The 26079-nt window shown below is 45.4% G+C and overlaps 1 protein-coding gene and 1 long non-coding RNA gene across 2 annotated transcripts in view; one reads left to right on the top strand and one right to left on the bottom strand.

Annotated features, from left to right (window-relative positions):
* Positions 1-5510, bottom strand: part of LOC141095835 (uncharacterized) — a 39389-nt gene extending 33879 nt beyond the window's left edge. The window contains exon 1 of the long non-coding RNA XR_012233481.1: positions 5379-5510. This is a non-coding gene — a long non-coding RNA (uncharacterized lncRNA). The remainder of the gene's footprint in view (positions 1-5378) is intronic.
* The window catches only part of HHATL (hedgehog acyltransferase like), a 62893-nt gene continuing 42187 nt past the window's right edge, over positions 5374-26079 (top strand). Inside the window, exons 1-5 of the mRNA XM_073582186.1 lie at positions 5374-5510; positions 21728-21851; positions 21948-22015; positions 22265-22378; positions 22866-23060. Coding sequence (XP_073438287.1) covers positions 21746-21851; positions 21948-22015; positions 22265-22378; positions 22866-23060 — 483 coding nt within the window. The 5' untranslated portion in view covers positions 5374-5510; positions 21728-21745. The remainder of the gene's footprint in view (positions 5511-21727; positions 21852-21947; positions 22016-22264; positions 22379-22865; positions 23061-26079) is intronic.

The raw sequence follows: 26079 nt of genomic DNA, 5'->3' as shown, positions 1-26079 counted from the left end.
CATTGTAACAACCCCTCAGCCCGGACCGCAGACTGATACATGTTACCTGCACTGACACATTGTAACAACCCCTCAGCCTGGACCCCAGACTGATACATGTTACCTGCACTGATACACTGGAACAACCCCTCAGCCCGGACCCCAGACTGATACATGTTACCTGCACTGACACATTGTAACAACCCCTCAGCCCGGACCCCAGACTGATACATGTTACCTGCACTGATACACTGCAACAACCCCTCAGCCCGGACCCCAGACTGATACATGTTACCTGCACTGACACATTGTAACAACCCCTCAGCCCGGACCCCAGACTGATACATGTTACCTGCACTGATACATTGCAACAACCCCTGAGCCCGGACCCCAGACTGATACATGTTACCTGTACTGATACATTGTAACAACCCACCAGCCCAGACCCCTGACATCCATGTTACCTGCACTGATACACTGTAACAACCCCTCAGCCCGGACCCCAGACTGATACATGTTACCTGCACTGATACATTGTAACAACCCCTCAGCCCGGACCCCAGACTGATACATGTTACCTGCACTGATACATTGTAACAACCCACCAGCCCGGACCCCAGACTGATACATGTTACCTGCACTGACACATTGTAACAACTCCTCAGTCCGGACTCCAGACTGATACATGTTACCTGCACTGATACATTGTAACAACCCACCAGCCCGGACCCCAGACTGATACATGTTACCTGCACTGATACATTGTAACAACCCCTCAGCCCAGACCCCAGACTGATACAAGTTACCTGCACTGGTACATTGTAACAACCCCTCAGCCCAGACCCCAGACTGATACATGTTACCTGCACTGATACATTGTAACAACCCCTCAGCCCAGGCCCCAGACTGATACAAGTTACCTGCACTGGTACATTGTAACAACCCCTCAGCCCGGACCCCAGACTGATACATGTTACCTGCACTGATACATTGTAACAACACCTCACCCGGACCCCAGACTGATACATGTTACCTGCACTGATACATTGTAACAACACCTCACCCGGACCCCAGACTGATACATGTTACCTGCACTGATACATTGTAACAACCCCTCAGCCCGGACCCCAGACTGATACATGTTACCTGCACTAATACATTGTAACAACCCCTCAGCCCGGACCCCAGACTGATACATGTTACCTGCACTGACACATTGTAACAACCCCTCAGCCCGGACCCCAGACTGATACATGTTACCTGCACTGACACATTGTAACAACCCCTCAGCCCGGACCCCAGACTGATACATGTTACCTGCACTGACACATTGTAACAACCCCTCAGCCCGGACCCCAGACTGATACATGTTACCTGCACTGATACATTGCAACAACCCCTGAGCCCGGACCCCAGACTGATACATGTTACCTGTACTGATACATTGTAACAACCCACCAGCCCAGACCCCTGACATCCATGTTACCTGCACTGATACACTGTAACAACCCCTCAGCCCGGACCCCAGACTGATACAAGTTACCTGCACTGGTACATTGTAACAACCCCTCAGCCCGGACCCCAGACTGATACATGTTACCTGCACTGATACATTGTAACAACACCTCACCCGGACCCCAGACTGATACATGTTACCTGCACTGATACATTGTAACAACCCCTCAGCCCGGACCCCAGACTGATACATGTTACCTGCACTAATACATTGTAACAACCCCTCAGCCCGGACCCCAGACTGATACATGTTACCTGCACTGACACATTGTAACAACCCCTCAGCCCGGACCCCAGACTGATACATGTTACCTGCACTGACACATTGTAACAACCCATCAGCCCGGACCCCAGACTGATACATGTTACCTGCACTGACACATTGTAACAACCCCTCAGCCCGGACCCCAGACTGATACATGTTACCTGCACTGACACATTGTAACAACCCTCCAGCCCGGACCCCAGACTGATACATGTTACCTGCACTGACACATTGTAACAACCCCTCAGCCCGGACCCCAGACTGATACATGTTACCTGCACTGACACATTGTAACAACCCCTCAGCCCGGACCCCAGACTGATACATGTTACCTGCACTGATACATTGCAACAACCCCTGAGCCCGGACCCCAGACTGATACATGTTACCTGTACTGATACATTGTAACAACCCACCAGCCCAGACCCCTGACATCCATGTTACCTGCACTGATACACTGTAACAACCCCTCAGCCCGGACCCCAGACTGATACATGTTACCTGCACTGATACATTGTAACAACCCCTCAGCCCGGACCCCAGACTGATACATGTTACCTGCACTGATACATTGTAACAACCCACCAGCCCGGACCCCAGACTGATACATGTTACCTGCACTGACACATTGTAACAACTCCTCAGTCCGGACCCCAGACTGATACATGTTACCTGCACTGATACATTGTAACAACCCACCAGCCCGGACCCCAGACTGATACATGTTACCTGCACTGATACATTGTAACAATCCCTCAGCCCAGACCCCAGACTGATACAAGTTACCTGCACTGGTACATTGTAACAACCCCTCAGCCCAGACCCCAGACTGATACATGTTACCTGCACTGATACATTGTAACAACCCCTCAGCCCAGGCCCCAGACTGATACAAGTTACCTGCACTGGTACATTGTAACAACCCCTTAGCCCGGACCCCAGACTGATACATGTTACCTGCACTGATACATTGTAACAACCCCTCAGCCCGGACCGCAGACTGATACATGTTACCTGCACTGACACATTGTAACAACCCCTCAGCCCGGACCGCAGACTGATACATGTTACCTGCACTGACACATTGTAACAACCCCTCAGCCCGGACCCCAGACTGATACATGTTACCTGCACTGATACACTGGAACAACCCCTCAGCCCGGACCCCAGACTGATACATGTTACCTGCACTGATACATTGTAACAACCCCTCAGCCCGGACCCCAGACTGATACATGTTACCTGCACTGATACACTGCAACAACCCCTCAGCCCGGACCCCAGACTGATACATGTTACCTGCACTGACACATTGTAACAACCCCTCAGCCCGGACCCCAGACTGATACATGTTACCTGCACTGATACATTGCAACAACCCCTGAGCCCGGACCCCAGACTGATACATGTTACCTGTACTGATACATTGTAACAACCCACCAGCCCAGACCCCTGACATCCATGTTACCTGCACTGATACACTGTAACAACCCCTCAGCCCAGACCCCAGACTGATACATGTTACCTGCACTGATACATTGTAACAACCCCTCAGCCCGGACCCCAGACTGATACATGTTACCTGCACTGATACATTGTAACAACCCACCAGCCCGGACCCCAGACTAATACATGTTACCTGCACTGACACATTGTAACAACTCCTCAGTCCGGACCCCAGACTGATACATGTTACCTGCACTGATACATTGTAACAACCCACCAGCCCGGACCCCAGACTGATACATGTTACCTGCACTGATACATTGTAACAACCCCTCAGCCCAGACCCCAGACTGATACAAGTTACCTGCACTGGTACATTGTAACAACCCCTCAGCCCAGACCCCAGACTGATACATGTTACCTGCACTGATACATTGTAACAACCCCTCAGCCCAGGCCCCAGACTGATACAAGTTACCTGCACTGGTACATTGTAACAACCCCTCAGCCCGGACCCCAGACTGATACATGTTACCTGCACTGATACATTGTAACAACACCTCACCCGGACCCCAGACTGATACATGTTACCTGCACTGATACATTGTAACAACACCTCACCCGGACCCCAGACTGATACATGTTACCTGCACTAATACATTGTAACAACCCCTCAGCCCGGACCCCAGACTGATACATGTTACCTGCACTGACACATTGTAACAACCCCTCAGCCCGGACCCCAGGCTGATACATGTTACCTGCACTGACACATTGTAACAACCCCTCAGCCCGGACCCCAGACTGATACATGTTACCTGCACTGATACACTGGAACAACCCCTCAGCCCGGACCCCAGACTGATACATGTTACCTGCACTGACACATTGTAACAACCCCTCAGCCCGGACCCCAGACTGATACATGTTACCTGCACTGATACATTGCAACAACCCCTGAGCCCGGACCCCAGACTGATACATGTTACCTGTACTGATACATTGTAACAACCCACCAGCCCAGACCCCTGACATCCATGTTACCTGCACTGATACACTGTAACAACCCCTCAGCCCGGACCCCAGACTGATACAAGTTACCTGCACTGGTACATTGTAACAACCCCTCAGCCCGGACCCCAGACTGATACATGTTACCTGCACTGATACATTGTAACAACCCCTCAGCCCAGGCCCCAGACTGATACAAGTTACCTGCACTGGTACATTGTAACAACCCCTCAGCCCGGACCCCAGACTGATACATGTTACCTGCACTGATACATTGTAACAACACCTCACCTGGACCCCAGACTGATACATGTTACCTTCACTGATACATTGTAACAACACCTCACCCGGACCCCAGACTGATACATGTTACCTGCACTGATACATTGTAACAACCCCTCAGCCCGGACCCCAGACTGATACATGTTACCTGCACTAATACATTGTAACAACCCCTCAGCCCGGACCCCAGACTGATACATGTTACCTGCACTGACACATTGTAACAACCCCTCAGCCCGGACCCCAGACTGATACATGTTACCTGCACTGACACATTGTAACAACCCCTCAGCCCGGACCCCAGACTGATACATGTTACCTGCACTGACACATTGTAACAACCCTCCAGCCCGGACCCCAGACTGATACATGTTACCTGCACTGACACATTGTAACAACCCCTCAGGCCGGACCCCAGACTGATACATGTTACCTGCACTGACACATTGTAACAACCCCTCAGCCCAGACCCCAGACTGATACATGTTACCTGCACTGATACATTGCAACAACCCCTGAGCCCGGACCCCAGACTGATACATGTTACCTGTACTGATACATTGTAACAACCCACCAGCCCAGACCCCTGACATCCATGTTACCTGCACTGATACACTGTAACAACCCCTCAGCCCGGACCCCAGACTGATACATGTTACCTGCACTGATACATTGTAACAACCCCTCACCCGGACCCCAGACTGATACATTTACCTGCACTGACACATTGTAACAACCCCTCAGCCCGGACCCCAGACTGATGCATCTGCTCCTGTGTGCACCTGTGCCCCTCTCTCCAGTCATTGTGTGTGACAGGCGGCCCCTGTACATCCCATTCCTGCTCAGCTCATTCCAGCCTCCCAGATCCATCTAAACTTACTTGTGAGCCCCTGAGTCGGTGCAGACCCTGGACACATGGGTCCCTCTCTGCTGTCTCTTCCCTGCTCTCTCCCTGCTGGACTCTGATCTTCTGCCTTCATCCATCCTGGGCTCCCACATTCTGCACCTCAAGGTCAGTGATAGAGAGGGGGGGACCTCAATAATGGAGCCTTGTGCCCAGGCTTGATTAGCATTGCACAGCCTGTCACATGGGGGCTGTGGGCTTCTATCTATGCCCCTCTTTATACCACCCAGAGCCCTGCACACTGGAGCAGAATACTGATTTGTGCACTGCAGATATTTCTCTAGAGCTCTGATATTACACCGCTTTGTGGAGTATTAGGTCCCATTGTCTTATAATAGCTCTGAATAGATTAGAGCAGCACAGAGACACTTTATCACTGATACATTGTAACATTTCACAATAAATAAAAAGGAAAAGTAAAAGACTCCCCTGTTCCCCCAGATTGGGACTGGGAGCTGTAGTTTTGCTGGTGGATGTTACATTGTAGCGGAATATTCAGCTGCTGGTACAATGTATCAGTGTGGTGGGTTGGTGGATTTTGCTGCAGACCCCATGCATTGCAGCGACAGCTTCAGCGACTGCGCTATTAATGGAAAGAGAAGGAGAACACCACAGAATTAGCTGCCACCAGCATTGCTGACATTACAAAGTGCCAGAAGTAACCCAGCACCAACTGCACACATCATAGCAGATCCCCTGCAGCACATCTTCACACTGCAGTCTGTACATGATGGGTGTCATACCACCCATCCACCATCAGGGGAGCTATATCAGCTGCTGTGGTAGGCTTAAAGGGAAAGTCTATTTTTCCATTTCTTTCCATATTTTGGGGGACATTGAGTGCACAAAGCCCCTCTACTGAAATCCCATCATGTAAGTAAAATCAAATTCATAGTCTTTTATTCATTTCAGTGGAAATCTAACAGATACAGTTGTATGAAAAAGTGTTTGCCCCCTCCCTGATTTCCTATTCTTTTGCATGTTTGTCACACTTAAATGTTTCAGATCACCGAACAAAAGTAAATATTAGACAAAGATAACACAAGTAATCACACAATGCAGTTTATAAATTGAGGTCTTTATTGTTAAGGGAAAAAGAAATCCAAACCCACAGTGCCCTGTGTGAAAAAGTGATTGCCCCCTAAACCTAATAATTGGTCGGACCGCCCTTAGCCCCAACAACTGCAATCAAGAGTTTGCAATAACAGGCAATGAGTCTTTTACAACGCTCTGGAGGAATTTTGGCCGCTCATATTTGCAGAATTGTTGTAATTCTGCCACATTGGAAGTTTCCGAGCATGAACCGCCTTTTTAGGGTCAGGCCACAGCATCTCAATCGGATTAAGGTCAGGACTTTGACTAGGACGGTCCAAATCTTAATTTTGTTTTTCGTAAGCCATTCAGAGGTGGACTTGCTGATGTGTTTTGGGTCATTGACCCTCTGCATAACCCAAGTGCACTTCAGCTTGAGGTCTCGAACAGATGGCGGGACATTTTCCTTCAGGATTGTTTGGTAGACAGCAGAATTCATGGTTCCATTTACCACACAAAGTCTTCAAGGTCCTGAAGCAGCAAAATATCCCCAGACCCTCACATTACCACCACCATATTTTACTGTTGGTATGATGTTCTTTTTCTGAAATGCTGTCTTACTTCTACGCCAGATGTAATGTTACATACACCTTCCAAAAAGTTCAACTTTTGTCTCGTCAGTCCACAGAGTATTCTCCCAAAAGACTTGGGGATCACCAAGTTATTTGGATGTTGTTGGGGGTCTTTTGTGCGCTCTTGGGGTAATTTTAGTCGGTCAGCCACTCCTGGGAAGGTTCACCACTATTCTATGATTTCACCATTTGTGCATAACGGCACTCATTGTGGTTCGCTAGAGTCCAAAGCTTTACAAATGAATTTATAACCTTTTGCAGACTGATAGATCTCAGTTACTTTGTTTCTTATTTGTTGCAGAATTTCTTCGGAGCGCAGCATTATGTCTAGCTTTTGAGGTTCTTTTGACCTACTTCACTTTGCATATGTGCGTACATATAACCCTTAAAATTCAGTTTTATTATAGTATAATTAAAAAAAATCACCTAAAACGAAAAACTCTTGCTGCACAACAGTGTTAGGTAACACAAACAAAATCTAAAATAAAGACTAATAGATTACAATTATGAATAATTCACATCTATTCAGTCAGAAAATCCAATAGAACGCCATATATATATTATTAGTCAATAAGCCACAATATCAGGAAGGACAAGTGGACTAGATTAGTTCTATGGAGGAGGTCCCAGGTACTACCACATATGGCTTAGGAAGCCCTAAGATGTCCGCTAAATCATCCCTGCCTACCAGCGAAGGTTGGCACCCTAGAGACAATGTTTGGCGCCCCCGCTCCACGGCGGCTCGCCCTTACTTGCCCTATATGCCCTCTAATAACAGATAATATGTTGGTAATCTAGACTAGACAGTCAACAATACTAAAGGAGGGGTAAGAACAGCAGGACACAAGATGATGTATAATAGGGCAAAGATGACTTATTATTATGATGTATGTCAATAGACACTGCTTCTATGCCTCTGCCTCGACGCGTTTCTCCTTACATGCATGATCAGGAGGCCAACAGTTGTTCAGAAGAGGTGTAAGCAGGTTGCGGGATGCAGTGATGCAAGAAAGGCAAAGCAAGGGTTAACCATTTAATTGAACAGTAAAGATACTCCTCACAGGGAGATGAACAGTTAAATATCAAATGATAGGGCAATAAACAACAACCATGTGGTAACAGTCCACTCAATAAACTTATCGTGTTCGTGGCTTCCTTGGCCGCAGATGATCCGGTGAGGGTTGTAGTCCCAGCAACGGCCGGTGCAGTGTCCTCAGAGGAGATTACACAGCTCACGGTATATCTTCTGGCGGCAACGGGCGGTTTCCTGTTTTACCCATTGAGCCCCTAGTCCATAAACTTGTGCAGCCAAAGTCATGGGAGCTGCGTACAGTCTATTGTCGCAGGAAGTCTGCGGAGTGCTGTCTGGCAAAGAAAGCCACAACGACCAGTCCTGCACAAGGCTCCCGTTCCTATGCCCGCGCGCGGCACTGAACTTAACAGAGCCCATGGCTCTTCTTCCGCTGCTGGTCTCAGTGGCGTGCTCGTGCGAAGCCGACCTCGGTACGTTGCGGTGCTGCTGCACACTAAGCGGAGCACGCTGTGCACACACCTGCAAAACTCAATGTAGACAAAACTGAACTCATTATCTTTCCTCCATCTCACGTATCTTCCCTACCCGATCTATCTATTATGGTAAATAGCATCATGCTCTCTCCCACACCTGAAATCTGCTGCCTCGGAGTAACTCTTGACTCTGCACTTGAAATCACCCGTCCAAACTCTTGCCACCTCCTGTCGCCTCCAACTCAAAAATATTTCCAGAATCCATCCCTTCCTCAGCCCTCAATCTACTAAAACTCTTGTACACGCCCTCATCATCTCCCGCCTTGACTACTGCAACACTCTCCTCTGTGGCCTCCCTACTAACTCTCTTGCACCACTCCAGTCTGTCCTCAACTCTACTGCCCGACTAATCCATCTCTCTACTCGCTACTCCCCTGTCTCTCCCCTCTGCAAATCCCTCCACTGGCTCCCAATTCCCCAACGAATCCAGTTCAGACTACTAACACTGACCTACAAAGTCATCCACAACCTGTCCCCTCCCTATATCTCTGAACTAATCTCCCAATATCTTCCATCACGTACTCTTCGATCCTCCCAAGACCTCCTACTCTCCTCCACACTTATTCATTCCTCACACAACCGCTTCCAAGATTTCTCCCGAATATCCCCTAGAATTCCATGCCTCAACACGTCAGATTATCCACCACCCTCGGATCCTTCAGATGGAACCTGAAAACCCATCTTTTCAGGAAAGCCTACAGCCTGCAATAACCATTCTGCCGCCTCACCACCGCCTGAGCTGCCGCCTCACCATCGCCTGAGCTGCTGCACCCCCGACCTTCTGCCTCTTCCCCACTATCCCGAAGAATGTAAGTCCGCAAGGACAGGGCCCTCTCCCCTCTGTACCAGTCTGTCATTGTAAGTTTGTTTACTGTTAACGATATCTATAACTTTGTATGTAACCCCCCTCTCATGTACAGCACCATGGAATTAATGGCGCTATATACTGTAAATGAAGAAGAAGAAGAAGAAGAAGAAGAAGAAGAAGAAGAAGAAGAAGAAGAAGAAGAAGAAGAAGAAGAAGAAGAAGCAATTGGATGAAACTAAAAGAGAGAAGATACAGATTAGATATTAGAAAAAACTTTTTGGCAGTTAGGGTGATCAATGAGTGGAACAGGCGGCCACGAGAGGTGGTGAGTTCTTATTCAATGGAAGTCTTCACACAGAGGACAGACATGTCTGAGATGTTTATTGAATCCTACATTGAGCATGGGGTTGGACACGATGACCCAGGAGATCCCTTCCAATGCTAACATTCAAGGATTATAAGAGAGGACTTTTGGAGACAGAGAATAAGGGTTCCATAATAATGTCTCCTAGTTAGTGTAAGTAATTTAGATAAAGGTAACAACTCTTAATAGAGATATCGCAGACAGTGATGCATCCCAGCTTCATAAAATACTAGCTGAAGAGCCCGGCGCTGCCCGGGCATAGTAACTAACTGTGGTTAGTTATAGCAAATTATAATTATCCTCCATCCCATAGTCTCGTGCCCATATACCCATCATACATATCCACGATCCCATAGGCCCGTGCCCATATACCCATCATACATATCCACGATCCCATAGGCCCGTGCCCATATACCCATCATACATATCCACGATCCCATAGGCCCGTGCCCATATACCCATCATACATATCCTCCATCCCATAGTCCCGTACCCATATACCCATCATACATATCCACGATCCCATAGGCCCGTGCCCATATACCCATCATACATATCCTCCATCCCATAGTCGAGTGCCCATATACCCATCACACATCCTCCATCCCATACTCCCGTGCCCATATACCCATCATACATCCTTCATCTCATAGTCCCATGCCCATACACCCATCATACATATCCTCCATCCCATAGTCCCGTGCCCATATACCCATCATACATATCCTCCATCCCATAGTCCCGTGCCCATATACCCATCATACATATCCGCCATCCCATAGTCGAGTGCCCATATACCCATCACACATCCTCCATCCCATACTCCCGTGCCCATATACCCATCATACATCCTTCATCTCATAGTCCCATGCCCATACACCCATCATACATATCCTCCATCCCATAGTCCCGTGCCCATATACCCATCATACATATCCTCCATCCCATAGGCCCGTGCCCATATACCCATCATACATATCCGCCATCCCATATTCCCGTGCCCATATACCCATCATACATATCCGCCATCCCATAGTCCCGAGCCTATATACCCTTCATACATATCCGCCATCCCATAGTCCTGTGCCCATATACCCATCATACATATCCACGATCCCATAGTCGAGTGCCCATATACCCATCATGCATCCTCCATCCCATAGTCCCATGTCCATATACCCATCATACATATCCTCCATCCCATAGTCCCGTGCCCATATACCCATCATACATATCCGCCATCCCATATTCCCGTGCCCATATACCCATCATACATATCCTCCATCCCATAGTCCCGTGCCTATATACCCTTCATACATATCCGCCATCCCATAGTCCCGTGCCCATATACCCATCATACATATCCACGATCCCATAGTCCCGTGCCCATATACCCATCATGCATCCTCCATCCCATAGTCCCATGTCCATATACCCATCATACATATCCTCCATCCCATAGGCCCGTGCCCATATACCCATCATGCATCCTCCATCCCATAGTCCCATGTCCATATACCCATCATACATATCCTCCATCCCATAGGCCCGTGCCCATATACCCATCATGCATCCTCCATCCCATAGTCCCATGTCCATATACCCATCATACATATCCTCCATCCCATAGTCCCGTGCCCATATACCCATCATGCATCCTCCATCCCATAGTCCCATGTCCATATACCCATCATACATATCCTCCATCCCATAGGCCCGTGCCCATATACCCATCATACATATCCTCCATCCCATAGTCCAGTGCCCATATACCCATCACACATCCTCCATCCCATAGGCCCGTGCCCATATACCCATCATACATATCCTCCATCCCATAGTCCCGTGCCCATATACCCATCATGCATATCCTCCATCCCATAGGCCCGTGCCCATATACCCATCATACATATCCTCCATCCCATAGTCCAGTGCCCATATACCCATCACACATCCTCCATCCCATAGTCCCATGTCCATATACCCATCATGCATCCTCCATCCCATAGTCCCATGTCCATATACCCATCATACATATCCTCCATCCCATAGGCCCGTGCCCATATACCCATCATGCATCCTCCATCCCATAGTCCCATGTCCATATACCCATCATACATATCCTCCATCCCATAGTCCCGTGCCCATATACCCATCATGCATCCTCCATCCCATAGTCCCATGTCCATATACCCATCATACATATCCTCCATCCCATAGGCCCGTGCCCATATACCCATCATACATATCCTCCATCCCATAGTCCAGTGCCCATATACCCATCACACATCCTCCATCCCATAGGCCCGTGCCCATATACCCATCATACATATCCTCCATCCCATAGTCCCGTGCCCATATACCCATCATACATATCCGCCATCCCATATTCCCGTGCCCATATACCCATCATACATATCCTCCATCCCATAGTCCCGTGCCTATATACCCTTCATACATATCCGCCATCCCATAGTCCCGTGCCCATATACCCATCATACATATCCACGATCCCATAGTCCCGTGCCCATATACCCATCATGCATCCTCCATCCCATAGTCCCATGTCCATATACCCATCATACATATCCTCCATCCCATAGGCCCGTGCCCATATACCCATCATGCATCCTCCATCCCATAGTCCCATGTCCATATACCCATCATACATATCCTCCATCCCATAGGCCCGTGCCCATATACCCATCATGCATCCTCCATCCCATAGTCCCATGTCCATATACCCATCATACATATCCTCCATCCCATAGTCCCGTGCCCATATACCCATCATGCATCCTCCATCCCATAGTCCCATGTCCATATACCCATCATACATATCCTCCATCCCATAGGCCCGTGCCCATATACCCATCATGCATCCTCCATCCCATAGTCCCATGTCCATATACCCATCATACATATCCTCCATCCCATAGGCCCGTGCCCATATACCCATCATGCATCCTCCATCCCATAGTCCCATGTCCATATACCCATCATACATATCCTCCATCCCATAGTCCCGTGCCCATATACCCATCATGCATCCTCCATCCCATAGTCCCATGTCCATATACCCATCATACATATCCTCCATCCCATAGGCCCGTGCCCATATACCCATCATACATATCCTCCATCCCATAGTCCAGTGCCCATATACCCATCACACATCCTCCATCCCATAGGCCCGTGCCCATATACCCATCACACATCCTCCATCCCATAGTCCCGTGCCCATATACCCATCATGCATCCTCCATCCCATAGTCCCATGTCCATATACCCATCATACATATCCTCCATCCCATAGGCCCGTGCCCATATACCCATCATACATATCCTCCATCCCATAGTCCAGTGCCCATATACCCATCACACATCCTCCATCCCATAGGCCCGTGCCCATATACCCATCATACATATCCTCCATCCCATAGTCCAGTGCCCATATACCCATCATACATCCTCCATCCCATAGTCAACCATTATGACATCATAATGAGTGGCGGCGGGGCTTGCAACCTATGATGACATCAGCGTCGCCATGGCAACCATTGTGACATCATAATGAGGGGCGGGGCTTGATACGCACACACTGTTTCCCCAGTATGCAAATAGGGGCATTATGACATCATAATGAGGGGCGGGGCTTGAAGTGCACACACTATTTCCCCCAGTATGTAGATAGGGGCAAAATTGTTTGGCGAATTGGAACGCGCGGGGTTAAAATTTCGCCTCACAACATAGCTTAGGATGCTCTCGGGGTCCAGACGTGTGACTGTGCCAAATTTTGTGGCTGTAGCTGCGACGGTGCGGATGTCAATCCCGGACACACACACATACATACATACACACTTTGAGCTTTATATATTAGATGGGCCATTTACAACATATATACAGTAGCTACCAGGTAAAGGGCACAATAGTAACATAGTTATTAAGGTTGAAGGGAGATTATAAGTCCATCTAGTTCACCCCATATCCTATCCTAACTTGCCCTAACATGTTGATCTAGAGGAAGGCAAAAAAACTCCCATGTGGCAACAGTAAGCTTCACATTGGGGAAAAAAATTCCTTCCTGACTCCTCATACGGCAATCAGACTAGCTCCCTGGATCAACACAATATTAAGGAGACTAGTGTATATACCCTGTAATATTATACTTTTAAAGAAAGGCATCCAGTCCCTTCTTACATTTTAGTAGTGAATCACTCATTACAACATCATATGGCAGAGAGTTCCATAGTCTCACTGCTCTTACAGTAAAGAATCCGCGTCTGTGAGTATGCTTAAACCTTCTTTCCTCCAGACGTAGAGGATGCCCCCTTGTCCCCGTCACAGGTCTAAGAGTAAAAAGATCATTAGAAAGGTCTTGGTATTGTCCCCGCATATATTTATACATTGTAATAAGATCACCCCTAAGCCTTCGATTCTCCAAACTAAATAACCCCAAGTGTAATAACCTGTCTTGGTATTGCAGACCCCCCAGTTCCCTAATAACCTTGGTCGCTCTTCTCTGCACCCGCTCCAGTTCAGCTATGTCTTTCTTATACACCGGAGACCAGAACTGTACACAGTATTCTAAGTGTGGTCGCACTAGTGACTTGTATAGAGGTAAAATTATGTTCTCCTCATGAGCATCTATGTCTCTTTTAATGCATCCCATTATTTTATTTGCCTTTGCAGCAGCTGCCTGACTCTGGCCACTAAATGTGAGTTTGTCGTCCACCCATACACCCAGGTCTTTTTCAGTGACTGTTTTGCCCAGTGTTTTACAATTAAGCACATAATTATACAACTTGTTTGTTCTACCCAAGTGCATGACCTTACATTTATCCCCATTAAAGCTCATTTGCCATTTATCAGCCCAAGCTTCTAGTTTACATAAATCCTCCTGTAATATAAAATTGTCCTCCTCTGTATTAATTACCCTGCAGAGTTTAGTGTCATCTGCAAATATTGAAATTCTACTCTCTATGCCCCCTACAAGGTCATTAATAAATATGTTAAAAAGAAGCGGACCCAAAACTGACCCCTGTGGTACCCCACTGCTAACCGTGACACAGTCCGAGTGTGCTCCATTAACAACCACCCTTTGTTTCCTATCCCTGAGCCTATAGAGGCGAAATATCACAGAAAATGTATATAGAATTTGTTCATTGAGCCCCAAGGGGGGTCTTAAAGATCCATTTAGATTCCTCCTGGAGGATCCTCTCATCCAAATCCCTCCTCTAAACTATGGTCTAATCTATTAAGCCATACAGCATGAAATGTCATTAAGACGACCATCATGTCAATAGTTTCTGTGTCTTGCTATCACAGTATCCTGTTTATTTTGGATATTCCCCATATTTTCACCCACCTGTCTCCTTATCTCTCTTGTGGTCTTTCCTATAAAGTCAAGTGGGCAGGTACATGTGGCTTTGTATACCACACCTGATGATTTACAATTTCCAAAGTCTCATATGGAAAAAGTTTTTCCAGATGCTGAACTGGTAAAGGTCTTACATGGGTTCATCGACTTACAAGTGCCGCAATTACCACATCTGTAAGAGCCACATATTTTCCTGTCCAACCACGAGCCTGTTTTCTGCGGTCTAGAATATAAGCTCTGTGTTAATCAGTCCCCTATAGATCTCGCTTTACGGTAGGTAACCTTGGGTGTTGGTGGGATAAGTCCGTTAAGATTCGGGTCAGCTAGCAAGACATTATAGTGTTTCTTAAGCACACTATATACTCTGCCAGCCTGACTGTCACAGGTTTCAATGACTCTGATGTTATTATCCCCCTGGTCCACTTTAGTAAGCTATTAGTGGCAGTTGGCTTATGGTACATCCGTGTGCTTAAGTGGCCATCTTCCTCCTTTCATATGTTGAGGTCCAGGAACACAATCTCACTGTTATTACTTTCACGGGTAAACCTTAAACCAATGATGTTAACGTTTAGGAGGTCAACAAAAGAAAGAAATTCAGTCTTTGAGCCAGACCAAGGCATAAATATGTCATCAATGTATATGGCTCAGAGGCTGATATACAGATGCCATCATCTCTCCTGATTCCCAAAGTCTATGGAGCAGGTTTGCGAAAGTGGGAGCGTAAGGGCACCCCATCGCAGTGCCCTTAAGCTGGTGGAAGTACTTCCTGTCAAACAGAAAATAGTTATGCGTGAGGGTAAAGGACAAGATGACCAGGTGGAAATTATTGTGTTCCACACGTTGTATTGCTCTGGTGTTTAGATAGTGCCTAGTCACTGCCAGGTCCATCTCATGCGGGATGCTACTGTACAATACCTCTACGTCTATGGAGGCCAGAATAACGTGACAGTCCACAGTGACGTCCTCCAACTGAGTGAGGAGATGTAATGTATCCTGCACATGAGAAGGGAGGACAGTCATAAAGAGTCGCAGTACCCTGACAATGCACACCCCAACGTTCTGTGCAATACAACCTACGCCCGACACTATTGGGCGGCCCATCAGGGGTTCTAGGCCCTTATGTGTCTTGGGCAGAGCACAGAACATGGGGGAAGTGGGTCCCTGTACTCATTCTCAGAAATGAGCGATTTCCTTCTGGCAGCCTCAAGAATCACCAGAAGATTATTGATGAATATCTGTTTGATGGTAACACTTCATAAGTAATGCAATAATTCGGAATTGCATAACACCACCCCCTGTATGCCTGATTTTCTTTGTCAGATACCTGGTGAACTGTGTATGTTTCCTTTCCTTAATTAGTGACTGAAATTTCTCCTCTGATGTTTGTGATAAACTTTCAAGTCTATTAAAGTCAGGATCTGATTTCAACTTCAAAGTTTCTCAATATGCTTGTTTAATTGTTTTAGTTGAATCTTTTGCGTATTTTCCCTCAATGAGAAGGAGATTAATGAACTGCACGGATGATTCAGTCGATTCCTTTAACCAATTGGGGGCTTGTGTCAGTAATTGGGGGCTTGTGGTACGAGTAGAGGGGTAGATATTAATACTCAGACCCTACTTCATTTTGTCAGGCAGGTCCTATTTAAGTGTTTTCTTGTTTGAGAATAGATGTGGCCATTATCACTGCTAGGGAATGTGAACTCAGCTTCCCAAACCAAAGATAAACCACAGTTCATTTATGTTTTAAGGGGAGGGGGCAATCACTTCTTCACACAGGGTCCTGTAGGTTTGGATTTCTTTTTTCTTTAATAATAAAGGCCTTCATTTATAAACTGCATTTTGTGGATTACTTGTGTTATCTTTGTCTAAAATTTACATTTGTTTGGTGATCTGAAATATTTAAGTGACAAACATGGGAAAGAATAGGAGATCAGGAAGGGGGTGAACACTTTTTCAAGCAACTGTATGTAATTGATTGGTGTTGCAAAGAGATGAGCTGATACTTTTGGAAAAATAAATCTGAGAGCAAGTAGGATTGGTTAGGAATGGGTGTTCCTGAAAAACACACTATTAATTAATGAATTTTCATTAACGCACGCAAGAATAAAATAATTTCTGGAATACTGCAAGCCATAAACCCTGATAAACATACACTGCCCTGCACCATCGCTCTGCCCTAAGGAATCACCGCATATCACTGGCCTGAGAGCGCCTAGTTATTAAGTCAAGAATTCCAACCCTGTCTCCATGATCCACTCATGTAATAAATACTAAAAACATTTCCAAACACATGTACTGGGACCCTGCCGAGACCCCGGGGAACGGCACAATTACACATGAGGACGGCTGCCACATAATGATCTGTTTACACTACACGATAATCAGGAAACGAGAATTCCCAGATACAGTCATCCCTCCAATATCAAACTTTATAAAAGGGACTTTACTGTATACAATGTATATCCCATCATCTAATTGTCAACAAGGATATAATTGACATAATATTGTCCTACATGTTCACGTGTATCTACAACAGTACTGCCTTTATGTCCAAGAATATAACTACTATAATACTGCCCCTATGTACAAGAATATAACTACTATAATACTGCTCCTATGTACAAGAATATAACTACTATAATACTGCCCCTATGTACAAGAATATAACTACTATAATACTGCTCCTATGTACAAGAATATAACTACTATAATACTGCCCCTATATACAAGAATATAACTACTATAATACTGCTCCTATGTACAAGAATATAACTACTATAATACTGCCCCTATGTACAAGAATATAACTACTATAATACTGCTCCTATGTACAAGAATATAACTACTATAATACTGCTCCTATGTACAAGAATATAACTACTATAATACTGCCTCTATGTACAAGAATATAACTACTATAATACTGCTCCTATGTACAAGAATATAACTACTATAATACTGCCCCTATGTACAAGAATATAACTACTATAATACTGCTCCTATGTACAAGAATATAACTACTATAATACTGCCCCTATATACAAGAATATAACTACTATAATACTGCCCCTATGTACAAGAATATAACTACTATAATACTGCCCCTATGTACAAGAATATAACTACTATAATACTGCTCCTATGTACAAGAATATAACTACTATAATACTGCCCCTATGTACAAGAATATAACTACTATAATACTGCTCCTATGTCCAAGAATATAACTACTATAATACTGCCCCTATGTACAAGAATATAACTACTATAATACTGCTCCTATGTACAAGAATATAACTACTATAATACTGCCCCTATATACAAGAATATAACTACTATAATACTGCCCCTATGTACAAGAATATAACTACTATAATACTGCCCCTATGTACAAGAATATAACTACTATAATACTGCTCCTATGTACAAGAATATAACTACTATAATACTGCCCCTATGTACAAGAATATAACTACTATAATACTGCTCCTATGTACAAGAATATAACTACTATAATACTGCCCCTATATACAAGAATATAACTACTATAATACTGCCCCTATGTACAAGAATATAACTACTATAATACTGCCCCTATGTACAAGAATATAACTACTACACTCCACTGAAACTGCCCTTACTAAGGTCACCAATGACCTCTTAACTGCCAAGAGCAAGCGACACTACTCTGTCCTCCTCCTCCTGGACCTGTCGGCTGCCTTTGACACAGTGGACCATTCCCTATTATTACAGACCCTCTCATCCCTCGGCATCACAGACTTGGCCCTCTCCTGGATCTCATCATACCTAACAGACCGGACATTCAGCGTCTCCCACTCACACACCACCTCCTCACCTCGCCCCCTATCTGTCGGAGTCCCACAAGGTTCAGTCCTAGGGCCCCTGCTGTTCTCTATTTACACCTTTGGCCTGGGACAGCTCATAGAATCTCATGGCTTTCAGTATCATCTTTATGCTGATGACACACAGATCTACATCTCTGGACCAGATATCACCTCCCTACTAACCAGAATCCCTCAATGTCTGTCCACTATTTCATCCTTCTTCTCCACTAGATATCTGAAACTCAACATGGACAAAACAGAATTCATCATCTTTCCCCCATCTCACGTGACCCCCCCTACGAACCTATCAATTACAGTAAATGACTGCCCACTCTCCCCAGTCCCACAAGCTCGCTGCCTCGGAGTAATCCTTGATGCTGATCTCTCCTTCAAACCACATATTCAAACCCTTTCCACTTCCTGCCGACTTCAACTCAAAAATATTTCACGAATCCGTTCATTCCTCACCCAAGAATCTGCAAAAACCCTAGTCCATGCCCTCATCATCTCTCGCCTTGACTACTGCAACCTCCTGCTCTGCGGCCTCCCCTCAAACACTCTCGCACCCCTCCAATCTATTCTAAACTCTGCTGCCCGACTAATCCACCTGTCCCCCCGCTATTCCCCAGCTTCTCCCCTCTGTCAATCCCTTCACTGGCTCCCAATTGCCCAGAGACTCCATTACAAAACCCTAACCATGACATACAAAGCCATCCACAACTTGTCTCCTCCATACATCTGTGACCTCGTCTCCCGGTACTTTCCTGCACGCAACCTCCGATCCTCACAAGATCTCCTTCTCTACTCCCCTCTTATCTCCTCTTCCCACAATCGCATACAAGATTTCTCTCGCGCATCACCCCTACTCTGGAACTCTCTACCACAACATATCAGACTCTCACCTACCATCGAAACCTTCAAAAAGAGCCTGAAGACCCACCTCTTCCGACAAGCCTATAACCTGCAGTAACCACCGATCGACCAAACCGCTGCACGACCAGCTCTACCCTCGCCTACTGTATTATCACCCATCCCTTGAAGATTGTGAGCCCTCGCGGGCAGGGTCCTCTCTCCTCCTGTACCAGTTATGACTTGTATTGTTTAAGATTATTGTACTTGTTTTTATGTATACCCCCCTCACATGTAAAGCGCCATGGAATAAATGGCGCTATAACAATAAATAATAATAATAATAATAATAATAATAATACTATAATACTGCTCCTATGTACAAGAATATAACTACTATAATACTGCTCCTATGTACAAGAATATAGCTACTATAATACTGCCCCTATATACAAGAATATAACTACTATAATACTGCCCCTATGTACAAGAATATAACTACTATAATACTGCCCCTATGTACAAGAATATAACTACTATAATACTGCTCCTATATACAAGAATATAACTACTATAATACTGCTCCCTATGTACAAGAATATATCTACTATAATACTGCCCCTATGTACAGGAATATGACTACTATAATACTGCTCCTATGTACAAGAATATAACTACTATAATACTGCTCCTATGTACAAGAATATAACTACTATAATACTGCCCCTATGGACAATAACTACTATAATACTGCCCACTATGTACAAGAATATAACTACTATAATACTGCTCCTATGTACAAGAATATAACTACTATAATACTGCCCCTATGTACAAGAATATAACTACTATAGTACTGTCCCTATTTACAAGAATATAACTACTATAATACTGCTCCTATGTACAAGAATATAACTACTATAATACTGCTCCTATGTACAGGAATATAACTACTATAATACTGCCCCTATGTACAAGAATATAACTACTATAGTACTGTCCCTATTTACAAGAATATAACTACTATAATACTGCTCCTATGTGCAAGAATATAACTACTATAATACTGCCCCTATGTACAAGAATATAACTACTATAATACCGCCCCTATGGACAAGAATATAACTACTATAATACTGCCCACTATGTACAAATATATAACTACTATAATACTGCTCCTACGTACAAGAATATAACTACTATAATACTGCTCCTATGTACCAGAATATAACTACTATAATACTGCTCCTACGTACAAGAATATAACTACTATAATACTGCTCCTATGTACCAGAATATAACTACTATAATACTGCTCCTATGTACAAGAATATAACTACTATAATACTGCCCACTATGTACAAATATATAACTACTATAATACTGCTCCTACGCACAAGAATATAACTACTATAATACTGCTCCTACGTACAAGAATGTAACTACTATAATACCGCCCCTATGGACAAGAATATAACTACTATAATACTGCCCCTATGTACAAGAATATAACTACTATAATACTGCCCACTATGTACAAATATATAACTACTATAATACTGCTCCTACGTACAAGAATATAACTACTATAATACTGCTCCTATGTACAAGAATATAACTACTATAATACTGCCCCTATGTACAAGAATATAACTACTATAATACTGCTCCTATGTACAAGAATATAACTACTATAATACTGCCCCTATGTACAAGAATATAACTGGTATGATACTGCCATTTCTGCAGAATATATTGAAATTGAATAGGTCGGAGACCCTTCCCATCTCTTGGTATCGCGTATACGGTATATATTCTTAGCTGACTGGCAGTATTCTTCCCTTTGTAGAGTTGATTTGCCGCCACTATGGGCATTAAGACGGCATTACCGCACTATGAGCTCGGCTTCTACGCTCTGGTCCTGACCTGCGCTCTCCTTTACTCTATGAATGGCATCTTTGAAGCCTCTCGAGGTATGGCGTGTTTTTTACTAACGCGTTATGACTATAGCGGGGGAGATTATTATATAGGAGGCTGATTGTTATTTATGTCTTTTTCTTCTCTTTCAGATAATATGAATCGGAAATCATTCAAAGAGAACGTCAAATCTGGCTGGTATTACTTTGGGAGAAAAATGGTGAGAGAAAGCAATGACTGAGGCTGGCAGCAATAATAACAGCGCCACCTCGTGGCCTTTTAAGCTACTACAAGTCCTTTATGCAAGTAACCCCATAATTCTAATGGCGGCCATTGCTCCGGTCACCCAGCTTTCCCCAGCTCCTGAATAATACATTTCTCTAGAAATCTCCGAAACTAGGAAGATAATGGCAGATGAATCCCTTTATTTCCGTGCGAGCCGCGGTTTGACATCTTGTGATTGTTGCAGGACGTCGCGGACTTTGAGTGGGTCATGTGGTTCATGACTTTCAGAAATTACATCATTTTTGCACTTGCCGGACACGTCATTTTCGCCAAGGTCTTCTCTCTCCTAATCCCTCAGGTGGGTTTCTTCATGTGACGTAGTCCCCCACAGTCAGTGTGAAGCATCTCCATAATGGGGTCCTCCTAGAATAATGAGCCCATATATACCCCGGACCACAAGTACGAGCGCAGCCTCAGAATACCTGCACAAGAGCCTCCGATATATAGCGGATACTGAGCTCCATATCCCCTTCTCACAGCCTCATGGTTACAGGCTGCCACTAGGGGGAGCTCACTGCATACAGGGGGAACATATAGAGACTTATGCAGCAAGCTCCCCCTAGTGGCAACTACCCAATACTGTTATTGGAAACTTACCAGCTCCCCCATCATTTTGGTCAGGACACCCATACATTGCAGGCAAGTAGATACAGATGAATGTAGATTATATTAATCAATGAATGGGGTTGGGAGTGATGACCCTGCACCTCTTATATCACTCCTCTCCTGAAATCCTCTGTGCTGCTGTTTCAGCTTTTCACTCTGTCTTTTCTGCCTCCTCACAGCACCGGTCCTGGGTCTACATGCTCTATGGGATGCTGACCGTCCTGACCATCATGGGCACTAACTACCTGATGCTGATCCTGTCGCACTGCCTCCTCCTCTACACCGTGTCGCTGGTGAAACAGAGGTGGCTCTGCTTCATCGCCGGTCTTTGCAGTCTCGCATCCTTCAAACTGGAACCTTTCATCTCTTGGCAAGTATGTTTTCTGAGCCATCGGAGCTGCCATGACTGAATCACATAAGCCGGCTGGGAACTACAAATCCCAGCATACCCCATCAGCCAGGATCAGGGGTTCCACTGCTGAGGCAGATGGAGAACTGCAGGTTCAAAGGGGTCATAACATTGTTGGGATGTGCAGAACATAAAGGTGAGGGTCTTATCTCTGCAGAGGCAAAGTCATATACTGACTCCCTGCAGCCACCACTAGGGGGAGCTGTATACATGTGAGCGCTGCAGTTGTATTACCACTAGGGGGAGCTGTATACATGTGAGGGCTGCAGTTGTATTACCACTAGAGGGAGCTGTATACATGTGAGTGCTTCAGTTGTATTACCACTAGAGGGAGCTGTATACATGTGAGCGCTGCAGTTGTATTACCACTAGAGGGAGCTGTATACATGTGAGCGCTGCAGATGTATTACCACTAGAGGGAGCTGTATACATGTGAGCGCTGCAGATGTATTACCACTAGAGGGAGCTGTATACATGTGAGCGCTGCAGATGTATTACCACTAGAGGGAGCTGTATACATGTGAGCGCTGCAGTTGTATTACCACTAGGGGAAGCTGTATACATGTGAGTGCTTCAGTTGTATTACCACTAGGGGGAGCTGTATACATGTGAGCGCTGCAGATGTATTACCACTAGAGGGAGCTGTATTCATGTGAGCGCTGCAGTTGTATTACCACTAGAGGGAGCTGTATACATGTGAGCGCTGCAGATGTATTACCACTAGAGGGAGCTGTATTCATGTGAGCGCTGCAGTTGTATTACCACTAGGGGGAGCTGTATACATGTGAGCGCTGCAGATGTATTACCACTAGAGGGAGCTGTATTCATGTGAGCGCTGCAGTTGTATTACCACTAGGGGGAGCTGTATACATGTGAGCACTGCAGATGTATTACCACTAGAGGGAGCTGTATACGTGTGAGCGCTGCAGTTGTATTAGCACTAGGGGGAGCTGTATACATGTGAGCGCTACAGTTGTATTACCACTAGGGGGAGCTGTATACATGTGAGTGCTTCAGTTGTATTACCACTAGAGGGAGCTGTATACATGTGAGTGCTGCAGTTGTATTACCACTAGGGGGAGCTGTATACATGTGAGTGCTTTAGTTGTATTACCACTAGAGGGAGCTGTATACATGTGAGTGCTGCAGTTGTATTAGCACTAGGGGGAGCTGTATACATGTGAGTGCTGCAGTTGTATTACCACTAGAGGGAGCTGTATACATGTGAGCGCTGCAGTTGTATTACCACTAGGGGGAGCTGTATACATGTGAGCGCTGCAGTTGTATTACCACTAGGGGGAGCTGTATACATGTCAGTGCTGTAGTTGTATTACCACTAGAGGGAGCTGTATACGTGTGAGCGCTGCAGTTGTGTTAGCACTAGGGGGAGCTGTATACATGTGAGCGCTACAGTTGTATTACCACTAGGGGGAGCTGTATACATGTGAGTGCTTCAGTTGTATTACCACTAGAGGGAGCTGTATACATGTGAGTGCTGCAGTTGTATTAGCACTAGGGGGAGCTGTATACATGTGAGCGCTGCAGTTGTATTACCACTAGGGGGAGCTGTATACATGTGAGCGCTGCAGTTGTATTACCACTAGGGGGAGCTGTATACATGTGAGTGCTGCAGTTGTATTACCACTAGGGGGAGCTGTATACATGTGAGCGCTGCAGTTGTATTACCACTAGGGGGAGCTGTATACATGTGAGCGCTGCAGTTGTATTACCACTAGGGGGAGCTGTATACATGTGAGCGCTGCAGATGTATTACCACTAGGGAGAGCTGTATACATGTGAGCGCTGCAGTTGTATTACCACTAGAGGGAGCTGTATACATGTGAGCGCTGCAGATGTATTACCACTAGAGGGAGCTGTATACATGTGAGCGATGCAGTTGTATTACCACTAGGGGGAGCCCGCCCAACTCCCGAGTTACCTGGAGACTTCTCCCTTATACCTTGAAATAACACCTCAGCAATATCATTGCTGATCAATACACATAACTAAGTCTCCATCTCAAAGCCACCCCCTTTGAGATACATAACCATCCTTCAGGATTCTGCCACTCATCCTTTCTCTTGAAACCTCCACACAGCGCCCCCTAGCGGACACAGTGGTTACTACACCACAATGTTTACGTCTTTTATGCTTTTGTTTTGCATTTCCCATTATTACCCTCTGCTGTCATATCATCGTCTCTTTACCGTCTATTCTATGACACTTTATGCTGAGATGTATTAATTATCGATCTTTATTACAATGCTCTTCCAAATTAAGATGTCATTTTATAACCTGTTTACTTCCAGTATTTTTGTAGCCCTCTCCATTATATGGGAAGATTTATTTTATTTCCTAATCTACCCTTCCCATTCATGGTTTGTGATGTCTAACCCTCATATACATAATTGATTTTTTTCTTGTAGTGTATCCACAATTCTCCTTTCATCACTTTTATTTATTTTGCACTATATCATAGTTTCACCTCCTTTTTATTCTATTTTTCGATTAGGTTCACCATCATTTCAGCTTTTCCTGTACTCGCCTCTTCTTATCTTTACATTATACTTGGATTACAAATGATAGTCAGCATCGTTTCCACTTTCCTTCTTACCTTGACTGGCCCTGCACGCATGCGCCGCCTGTGTCCTGGCTGTCAGGTCGTCTTCTGTATCTCAATGTGTTTGAGTACATCGAGTCACGTGCACCACGCGTCCTGTTGTCACCTGACCACACGGCATGGGAGCCGACTGACTTCCTGGTTGCTCCTGGCCACAGAAAAGTCTTCTTTACCTCAGTCTCCTCCTGTTGGCTTACCTTTGTAATAGCTCTGGCTCCAGTATGACACCAACCCCTGACGAAGGTCTTTGCTGAAACGCGCGTCGGGGTGGGCGCCAAACTTGTCTCTCCTAGACAACCACATAATCATCCTACCTGCCTATTGACTGTTTGGTGTTGTGTATATTTTTTCCATCATGTGGTGT

Source organism: Dendrobates tinctorius, unplaced genomic scaffold (assembly GCF_039654945.1).
Source record: "Dendrobates tinctorius isolate UK_male_01 unplaced genomic scaffold, ASM3965494v1 ptg000070l, whole genome shotgun sequence".
In the NCBI taxonomy this organism is placed as follows: domain Eukaryota; kingdom Metazoa; phylum Chordata; class Amphibia; order Anura; family Dendrobatidae; genus Dendrobates; species Dendrobates tinctorius.
This window is presented reverse-complemented; position numbering and strand designations above follow the sequence as displayed.